The sequence below is a fragment of the Styela clava genome, chromosome 6 (genome assembly GCF_964204865.1).
Source record: "Styela clava chromosome 6, kaStyClav1.hap1.2, whole genome shotgun sequence".
NCBI classification, from domain to species: domain Eukaryota; kingdom Metazoa; phylum Chordata; class Ascidiacea; order Stolidobranchia; family Styelidae; genus Styela; species Styela clava.
The window spans coordinates 21723511-21734422 of NC_135255.1; the positions used below are offsets into that span (position 1 = coordinate 21723511).

Consider the following 10912-nt stretch of genomic DNA (forward strand, 5'->3'; position numbering starts at 1 on the left):
AATCTATCAATTTACCTATATACGTTATCGTGCCTTCTCGTATCAGCAGGTATTTATGTGTTCCCTGTAGTTTTTGAAACCGTCCGGTCACGATATTACATTCCATGTTTTACTAGATGGCAATGTGGGCTTATGGATTGGAGAAAAATAATCCCAATCAGCCCATGACGTGGGCTTATGGGTTGGAGAAAAATATCAGCAGGTATTTATGTGTTCCCTGTAGTTTTTGAAACTGTCCGGTCACGATATTACATTCCATGTTTTACTAGATGGCAACGTGGGCTTATGGGTTGGAGAAAAATAATCCCAACCGGCCCATTATACCGGAGTAGCAACTTGCACAAAGTCGGCACATGTATAGTTTAACACATTTGCTATATATTTCAACTTCGTGGGGTGTTTCATTCTGTACATCCCCAACAAACAACCCTCACCAGTATATCAAGGGATGAGGGACTATCTGAGCTCCCAAACTAGGGGCCGCGACCCTACAGGGTCGCATGCATACATATGATCAGAGAAGCGGCGCGCAAGCGTCACAATGCAGACTTTAATCATTAACGCTGAAGAGAGAGTCACTTTGTCGAATTGGAACCATGCAATCGGTAGCCAGCCATCGTTATTCGTTTAACTTTGCTGATGCTGCGAAAATATTACCTTGACTGGTGCATATGCCTCGTCATCGAACGTGAAATATGGTTTACTCGCGTTTCTTTTTGTTTTCGTTACATTAACAATTTATTGCGCCAGGTAAATAACGTTGCAGATCAAAGATTATTTAACTGTGTAAATTAAATATTTGAAAGGCATATTTCGAACTGTTAGGCATTTTAAACGTCAACGGGGGTACCGGAAAGTTTAAAGTATTCGATAACGGCTTAATAATTTTCCTTGGTCCCTGATTACTAAGCCGTAAAGCAATTATGTCGCTTCAACATATTAAAATATCGGTTTACCCGGAGCGTACCAGGTTCGGCCATAATTTCAGGTACAAATACTACGGGAGTCACTTGGCTAGTCCCCAAACTCGTAAGAGAACTAAAACATAGAAAATTGGACTAAATTTTGGCCTAACCTGGTACACACACTACGTATCCGATGTCCGCCATCTTGGTTTACATACTTCGGGACACCGAAATATCGGCGTATCTCGTTTGAACGCGAGAAAAATACTTATTTTGATTACGGTAACGAGGTGATATAATCACAATCAGAGGTGAATGAAATAATCCTGCTTTATTATTCATGTACTTAGTGAGTCGTCTTGAGTTTGCTACAAAGCTTGCTAAAAAACAGTGATAGAACGATTATCCTAGCCTAGGATTAAACTAAGGTGGACAAATCAACCTTGTGCTAAACTGCAATGATCAGTTCAAATTTTGGTGATGATTATCAACAATATATTTTCAAACAAACACCACAGGCCTTGTCAGTAGTTGAAGATTTATATCATATTACTTGCCGTATCTCAAATTTGGCACATTGCCTTATTGATGTTAGAATGGATATGTTCATATATGGGGTTAGGTATTTTGGATCAAAGGCACATGACAACAATAATCAGTATTCGTCTATAGAAATGAGGAAACACTTTGGTGATAATAATTAACAATATATTGTGAAACACACACTACATGTAGAGTCAGCGTAAAAACTAATGATTTGCATATAATACACATTTCAAGTCATAGGATTTTTATGGGCAGATTGGGACATTGGCTTGGCGTAGGGAGCATATGAGCATGGTACATTATTATATAAGGTTGGAAATCTGGTGTTGAAGACGAGCATTTACCCACCATCACCACATCGGGGGTAGACATTGGGTCGACTGAAAAGCATAAAATGTAGCTCCAGTTTCTTTCCATACCAAGTTGTTAGGAGAGAAAAGTCAAACACTATATATAAAATTAAACATCATACATCAAAGAGACAAGTAAAAACCATGTTGAAAAATGCTGGAACGTCAAATAATTAATTATGGGTAAGTGTGATAATGCACAACACTCAGTAAAGTTTTTAAAAAATTAAAATGTACTTTTACTGAATCATAAATATTGTTTTCAAAATCTACGATTATCAGTCAAACTAGATATTATGGGTATTTTGGAAATTCTGGTTTTCAAATTCTGTTCAAGCTTTTTAAATTAAATAAGTTTCCTTAAAGCAGTTAAATTTTTCAAAAATATAATTCTATTTATCAGGCTTTGAAAAAGGTTTAAATGCTTTCACATGAATATACGATGAAATGTAAATTTATCTCTCATATACTTAAGAAAACGAAGTACAAATTACATGCATTTGAAGGTAATTGATTTGCGTATTAGAGATTAATAGGCTTCAAGTATCAAAAGGTAATTATTTACACAGAGACAGGAATATATATAAAATGCTGCAATAGAAATGGACGAATTAACCGAGCTTTAACTAGGATTTAGTAAAGCACAAAAGCTGATATTTTTGAAAAACAAAATGTAGCCTACACTTTTATTACAGCTGATAATGATGACAATTAATTTCTACAGAAATAGGAATTCAAATAAAACAATATTTATAAAACTACCAAACTAAAATACCCATCATGCATAGTAAATTAGAGACAATTAGGAAGAAATAACTAATTATTAAAAAATAAGTTGAAGTATATTTCTGATAAAAAAGGTACATTGTACATCGAATAGATTAGAAGCTGTGATTACATAAGTAGTTAGTTCAGTATTATATATAAACATCTCTTTACATGTATGAAATTAATATTATCATTTTATTATCAATTCTATGAGACTACTTATTATTCTTCCTTCTGAACAGTAACATAACTATTTTGTGTGCAGCAAAACTCCTTAATCACTTATAATTTTATTACATTGAAGCCTACTGATATCTATAGTTACTAACAGAGTTGATAATCAACCTGTATCACAAAGCTGACTGGTCCATATATTATGTAGCAATGACTTGCAGCATTAAGATTCTAATGAATGGAATAAAACAATATAAAATAATTATAAAAGTGTAGTTGAAGAGAAAATTGCAGATTTGATTTTCATGATTGGCACCAATGAAATAAAGGAAGAATTAAAGAAAAATATAATTATCTGTAGCCAACAGAAGTAAATATAGAGTTTAAATTACCATATATAAAAAACAATGCAGATTGCTGAATCATGACAATATTTTCAAGTGATAAGAATACTGATTGTGAATCTCTTTTCATGCAAAATAAAGCAATATATACCGGTACATCTCAAATAATATAAGAACACCATCATGGCTAGCAAGGTCGAAGTTTAATGAAAATATAAATTCAATATGTTGAAATAATATCAGTGGGACATTTGAATTGCATATTTGAAAAATCATAATTATACAGGCACCACTCAAATAAAAGTTAAAAGAATATAGTAGAAAAGGTATTGGAAAAGCTAATGGAGGCTAATATGGTGGTATCCTTTGGGTAATTACAGCTTCTGCCACCAATCAAGTTCATGATACATCCGAATATAGATCAGATTTCCGTAACCAGGCTAATAGCGGAGTGCTCAACTAGCCTTCTCTGCCAGGATAAATGATAAAAAATAGAAATATTCGCTAAATCCTTTACTGTTACCGCTTCGTGGTTGGCAAACGATAGCATAATATTGTTGTAGTAATTTCGTGATCTAACTCAAAATACTTTGGTAGATGGAAGGGATAATATGTCTTCTATTACCACCCAAAAAACACCGAAATTTGCATAAATTTCAAAAACACTCCATCGTTCCGCCGCAAATAAAATTCTCGTAAACGAAAGCGAGATTTACCGTCGCTTATGTTAATCTCGAAGAAGACTTCTTATCAATAAACTAAAACCCAGGAAAACTAGACGAACAGTTTGCGACCAATTGCTAAATAAAACAGTGGAGTACATCAACGTACCTGCCGCAATCTAGCGACTTTTGTCGTTGGTACGTATACGTGTCCACTGCACGGAAGGGGTTAATCAAGATCGGGCGGTAAAATGAGCATATACGGTATATACATATATGCATAAATATCATGGAGTTGATCAACAATAAAAGGATGAAACAGATAAAAACGATGAAAAATTGAGAAAATATAAATTGTTGGTTTTGAAAATTCTGACTAATTAACGTTGATTAACAGTATAGAGTTTGATTTAAAAACGAGAGGTCGAGTCAAATCCGACTGATATTGCAGTTCATCAAACATTATAATATGTAAGTAAGTGGCATAATGAAATGCTTGATAATGACAATATAAAATTAATGGAGGGGTTCTAATATTACATTGTCCATTGTTGATTTTGTATTGTTAGTATTCAATTTCTACACAACTTTCACAAGATAGCTATACGTAGTTCCGGTAGGTCTAGATGAATTTTCCACCCCGTCCATTTATAAGTGGCTTGATGAAATGCTCGATAATGATACTACGAAATCATTGGATGAGTTTTAATATAGAATTGTCTGGATAGTGTTGAACGTTCATTGTTGATCATCTATTGAATTCCTGTTGCCTTTAATTTCGCCTCCAATGCATCACAAAGTTTATTTTAATGGCCCCGATCAGGATATCCATTGCTGAAATAGATCAGATTGCATGAGAGATAATGGTAGTTGCATATGAGTCTGATTTCAATTAACTGTAAAAAATAAAATGTTCGATAAAAGAACACTGAAAGTCACAAGTATTTGACTCCTTAGTACTAAGAAATGCTTAACTTAGCAATACCTGTGTGAGTGAGATTTGAATGTAAGATTTAGATGTGTAAAAATAATGCCAAGTCAACTTTACTCGTAGGTAACGATGAATGTCCAAACAGGTAATTTTTTCAGGTATTTGATTTCATTGATACTGTACTAAAATATGAAACATCAAAATCACTAACTAAGCCCAACAACTTATCCATGGTGCAAGGGAAGGCTTCGTCGAACATTGATCATTTTAGAGTTTTGAAACCGAGTAATGCCCCAAAGTCTTATTGTCTGCTTGAACAGAGCACTGATCAAACCGAAGTTGTAAAACCACCAAATAAAATATATATTCATGATGCGCGATGGCATAATGGTTGAAGCGTTATACTTAATTGGGTTGGCATCACAAACTGCACATCTTTGGTTCAAATCCAATGGCCATCACCCTACCCAAAACATTGGGAGGCAATGCCGAACCAAAAATAAACTAGTTCTGCCAAATATTATTAGCTCCTTAAATATTGCTACATATCAGTAGAAGCTTAAGCAGGGCTTTGTTCACAGCAAAATGTGTGGATAAGCGTCGTATATATAAAAACTCAAAGATCTCATTTATAATAGAATTTTAAGAATAAGCAGTGTAAGTGTAACTATAATTTATATGTTGGATGCCCAATGAAACATTGACAACAGAGAAGCAGAAAATTTAGTCGTTACTGGAATACGGATCAAATAGTTACAAAATTGGGCAACCATAATTCCAATGACAGATGTGACAACAGAGAAACCTAGTAAACAACAGCTGGTCGTTGAACCTGGTTACAATCACGTTGCAGACAATTCAAGCCTAAATATCATAATGGTTGATTCTGATTGTCACTAAGAAATTACCCTCAGTCACATACACCCTAACATTTTGCAACAGCATGACAAATCATGGTCAATATTTATCAGGAATAGAAATAATGCTTCCTGGCCATCCCTCACCCATCAACTGGAATTTGATGGACGCGATGGTTTCTTATATATAGCTTTGTTCATAGTTAACGGTGTATAATAGATGTGTATAAACAAATTTAAATGTTGGTTGAAATCAAGAGAGGAAAGTAGAGAACGTTGTACTTGATTTTACCTCGGACAAGATATCTGTGGTTGAGTGGTTACAAATGTCACAAGCTGGATGGATGGTTATGGGATCAAAATCGCAACCCAAAGATGCCTTTTTTTGATTTATAAATTAAAGTTTGAAAAACAGTGGTTTATTTTAAAGTACTCGTGTAGTATGTGAACCAAGATGGCGGACATCGGAACACAGTATGTGTATCAGGTTGGGGTTAGGCCATAATTTCAGGTACAAATACTACAGGAGTCACTTGGCTGGTCCCCGAACTCGTAATCGAACTAAAACAAGGAAAATTGGAATAAAATTATGGCATAACCCTAACCTGGTACATATACTATGTTCAGGTGTACGCCATCTTGTTGCACATACTACGGAGCTGCGCCCATTTTAATTTTTGCAATTCACATTTAAAATCTCAACTTTTGTTGGAACTAAATTTTTAATACATCTGTCATTGATATAACGTAGTTGAGGCCCCAGTCAATCCTCATAACAATTGCGCATATTTTAGAATATTTAATCAGAAACTTACTTATCTGGACCTCCAAGTTTGTTAGTTTTATGAGGAAATTCATCATTCCATATTATCTCTCCTCTGCTGCTTCCAATTATCTGAATCTTGAAGAGCAATCCTGTATTGAATGCTTTCCGGAGCAAGTTCCTGATGTAGAAGTCTGCAGGCAAATATTCAGTGAACTTCTTTGCCTCATATGAAACACCCTGCAAAAATAAACATCTCTAAGTTATTCAACTTCCATCTCTGATAATTATTTAAAACTGATATAAACACCAGGTCATATGTTGAGCTTTAAACTAAAATCTCTGCAACTCAGGATCGTTTCGAATAAAAATGATGATTCCTTAGAAGCAGACAGTTGCAAAATCATTCTTTTTATAGGATTTTATCAAATACTCACTCTGAACAAGGCGGAAAACAAGCTAAGGCCTAAAGCAGGGGTCGGCAACCTACAACCCGCGGGCCAAATTATCGGCCGGACACTTCACTGAATTATAGTAAAAAACTAGCTGTTTCGATGATTATATTCTTTATGTCACAAATTTATTGTGATACACGTGTAGACTTAAGTATATAATTCACAATTACTCGTTAAATGAGCCTATATTTTATATATAATTGGACAAATGACAACAAAATGCAGAAAAGTTGATCCTAAGTGCAAAGTGTTCAATGGCGCAGAAAATATTCAAATGGAATGTTTTATAGATGCAATGCAATGAGGAAATAAACCTATATTTTATTCGTGACAAGTATCACTGCTTGATTTTTATTGTGTAAGAAGTATCATCCGTTCGGTTTTCAACTTTCTAAAAATATGTGTGGCCCGCCAATGACTTGCATCCCTTAATTTTGGCCCGCAAGTGACAAAAGGTTGCCGACCCCCGGCCTAAAGCAATATCTAAATTAACAATTGGAATCTATTTCGCTAAACATTGCCTATCAAAAAATTTGATTTCCAGTTGAGAAGGGCACACATTGGAACCAAAAATATTTTACATTTTATATTTTTTTTCCGGTGCAAACAAGAAAAAAACCTCAGAAAACATAGAATCAGTGGCACCTTGTTCAGAGCCTTCACATAATTTATTAAAAAAAGTTTTAATTTTTCAAGAAAGAAATCAAACATAATATATCTATGATTGGGAGCAGAGTTAGAATATGATGACACTAACATATTACTGATACACAGAAAATCCACTGGTATGTAAGAGGTGATTTATGAAAAAACTAAAGGACCAACATTTTTTCAGGCAGAGCATTGCTTGCCAATTTATATACATCGTTGGTGAAATCGTCGATTTGGGATTTGAAGATTAATGTTAGGAGAAGTAGCCAAACTACGTTGGCATCACAGGGTAAAAATCTTGGATTCAAGCACATTACTCAGTGTATAATGAAATAGGTAGGAGTGTAAGATAAATTAGGTGACAATGCAACCAGACAGATTTCAGTTCTACAATAAATAGTAGTGCCTTGCGTATCAGTGGCTGCTCATACATAGCCTTGTTTGAAATAAAAGACATGACAAACGTTTCATAGAAAAAATTCATATGGTAAGTTTGTCATTTTAGGCGTTTGGAATCTTATAGTCGGACAAAACTATCAGGCTTAAGAGAAAAAATTATGAAGATTATTGCCAAAATGAAATACTGTACCTAATTTACTATTTCATATAAATTCTTAAATAATATTTTCTTTCAATATTAAATATATTTTAAATTGGGCCATGTCCAACAAGAGTCTGTGAAAATCACTGTACAATTACAGATGTGGAAATTTAATTCAGTAATGCGGAATAACTGATATAAACACAGCTTGGATTGATTTTTGCAATTTGCAATGTCAGATTTTAGAGAAAGTCATACGATTTCTCCAATAATCAGATGCTTTAAAAGACAAATTTTGGAATGAAAACCTCAAATCAAGAATTTGCTCTATGTAATATAAACAATTGTGAATATTCATTTATTTTGGACATCAGCACTGGTAGAGGTAAATTTTGCAAGGGGCCATTAAACCAACATAAAAAAAAGCTTTCTAGAAACATCGGAAAAAATTTCTAGAACATCTAAGCACTGAGGTGTTGTGATGGCCTTGTGGTTATAGCATTGGACTTAGCTATGTTGGATCATAATTCGAAGGTTCCAAGTTCAAGTCCCATGCCCACTGCCTTATCCAGGATGTAATAACTTGAGTAGGCAATTCCGAAACGAAAAAATGACATTACATCCAGAAATAATAGCTTATTATGCATTAGTGGTTGCTTGTGCCCTGTTTAAATTGAACAATATAATAACAAAAGTATAATTAGAATTCAATTGCTATTTGGGGGCAGAATAATTGTATTTGGAAGATTTAACGTTAAACATAGAATCAATGTAAATTAAGACAACAAGAATCTTGGTTCCAGTAAATACATAATTTAATATCCAACCAACTGAATTCATTACATGACTCACATTCAGACTTCCAGCAGGGAATGAGGTGATGACAAGAGTGCCCCATCTATATCCTGGCAGTGGTTCTCTCAACCTTCTCACTGACATTCTTCCACCAGGTGGTTGTTGGTTGATGGTTCTTAGACCAGATAAAGTAGCTTGACTTGAAGACTGAGATTCTGAAAATTGAAACATTATTTGATTGAAGGGGATTAGTAAGAAATATCACAATACTGGGCTATTATTATACATAAAATAAATTGATAGGGCATATTGTAATCTTTTATAAAAAATAAACAAGGTCTCATATTGTAATATTATATAATAAATAAACGAACAACTCTTTTGTGATTCTTGAATCCATGAAATACCTTAGCCCCCATGCCAATACTAGGCTCAAATTGGATATTATTTTTTTATTTATGCTTTTTAAGCAGTATTGAATTTTTTTATTTGACGCTTATCTACGCCTTCGTACTGAACAAAGTCCTGTACAAGCAGTCACTGATATGTAAGGAACTGATAAGCCACTGATGTGTGAGAAGCTACTATTATTGGGGAGGAACAGCGTTGCCTACCCAACCCATTACACCTTGGTGTGGTGGGTGAGGTGTGGAATTTGAACCCGGAAGGCGTAATCTGAAATGGCAACAGTGAAGCCTATTGCTTCAACTGTTACGTCATCACCCAGTGATCCAAATATAGTATTTACTGGGTATTGGTTCATTCAGTTTTAACCTCGTTAGTTAAAAAACAGAAACGAATGAATGAAGTTAAGATGACCTATTTTCCTAATTATGCTAAATATTATACCAGTATTTATATTTTCTATGGATTAAAAATTATCACAATATTGTTCAGAATTATGTAAAACAAGCTAGACATGAACAATCCATAGTGAAATCAGACTCAGTGCTTACTTCAGTAATCTCAGTTATGAAACACAAATGCAAGAGATTGTACCTGAAGCGCCATCCCTGTATCCACCCACTGCTCCCATCTGTGGTTCTTCGGCATTCCCAGAGCTGCGACTACTTGATGGAATGTTGCCCAGGGAAGTTTCTGTATCCGCTCTAGTACTTGTAGATGTTAGTTGCTGAACAGACTGACTAGAAAATTGTGAACAGCGATGAGCACAGAAGGATTTGTCACCAACTTTCACATCGAAATCGCAGAGAATGTTTTGTTCTCTCAAGCTATCGAGTGATGTCATAAGCAAACCGGCTTGGGTTGAATTTGTTTGTTTAATGTAATCTTCATTCATGATCATTCAGCTCGACCTTGCTCAGATCAGTAACTAAATATAACAATCCTAACACCTGCATAAAGATAATACCATTTTGTGAACGGCTGTGGTTTCTCTTCCAAATCAAAACTATATTTTATTATTGAACATAATAGGTGATTTTGCTCATGTCAGCATGTTACTTTACGGTTGCAGGTCTGAATTCCTGGGAAAATTATCAAATGAGAATTCTCGCCATCAAAATGATGAGGAAATGTGACTTCTGAGTTGTTTTGATTATTTCCAACTATGGCCATGAACCCAAAATATTCAATTGCTTAGAAACGGCCTGTGATTACCGTACTTACTCTCCTATCACATATCAGGACTAGTTTTACTCTGATTCATTCGAAGTATATGAGTATAAGATAGTGATAGATTGGAATAGTCTACCCATGCTATATCATGTGTATACCATAGTTCCCACCTCAGATAATATATATCACGTTTTGATGCAGGTCAATTACAATACAAGACTTCTAAACATACAATATATTTATTGCGGTTGGTAAAAGTGAAATGGCATTTTCTCGAAATCTTCAGTTCCATAGCTAAATAGAACAGATCTTTTTTGCAAAAGGTGAGCTGTGCTGAAATAAGTGGGGATTCCCATAACTACTTCTCAAAAACAAAATAATGGATTGACAAAAAGTTTCTTTGCTAATATCTGAATATAGTACCGTAATAGTAAATAGATTAGTAAGTCTGTAAGTTCATTCTGTCATTGAAGTCAACAAAATTTAAATTTGGCTCGACTATTATAAGTTTATTTCGATTATATGAATGAACACCGTAGGCTATATTAGTATAAGTTTATTTTGTCTATAATCAGAATAACAATAAAAGGAT

The 10912-nt window shown here is 34.3% G+C and overlaps 1 protein-coding gene across 1 annotated transcript; it reads right to left on the bottom strand.

Moving 5' to 3' along the window:
* Positions 1 to 1226: 1226 nt before the first annotated feature.
* Positions 1227 to 10098, bottom strand: LOC120332021 (uncharacterized). The gene is made up of 4 exons (XM_078114076.1): positions 9742 to 10098; positions 8800 to 8957; positions 6353 to 6540; positions 1227 to 4583 (listed from the first exon to the last, which is right to left on the bottom strand). The coding sequence occupies exons 1-4, from the start codon at positions 10046 to 10048 to the stop codon at positions 4556 to 4558; spliced, it is 681 nt and encodes a 226-aa protein (XP_077970202.1). The 5' UTR covers positions 10049 to 10098; the 3' UTR covers positions 1227 to 4555.
* Between the last annotated feature and the right edge of the window lie 814 nt (positions 10099 to 10912).

Coding starts and splice junctions, on each gene's coding strand:
- LOC120332021 (XM_078114076.1), bottom strand. CDS start 10,048: ATGATCATGAATGAAGATTACATTAAACAAACAAATTCAACCCAAGCC. Junction 8,958..9,741: donor ATACAGGGATGGCGCTTCAG/GTACAATCTCTT, acceptor TTCAATTTTCAG/AATCTCAGTCTTCAAGTCAA. Junction 6,541..8,799: donor TCCCTGCTGGAAGTCTGAAT/GTGAGTCATGTA, acceptor TTATTTTTGCAG/GGTGTTTCATATGAGGCAAA.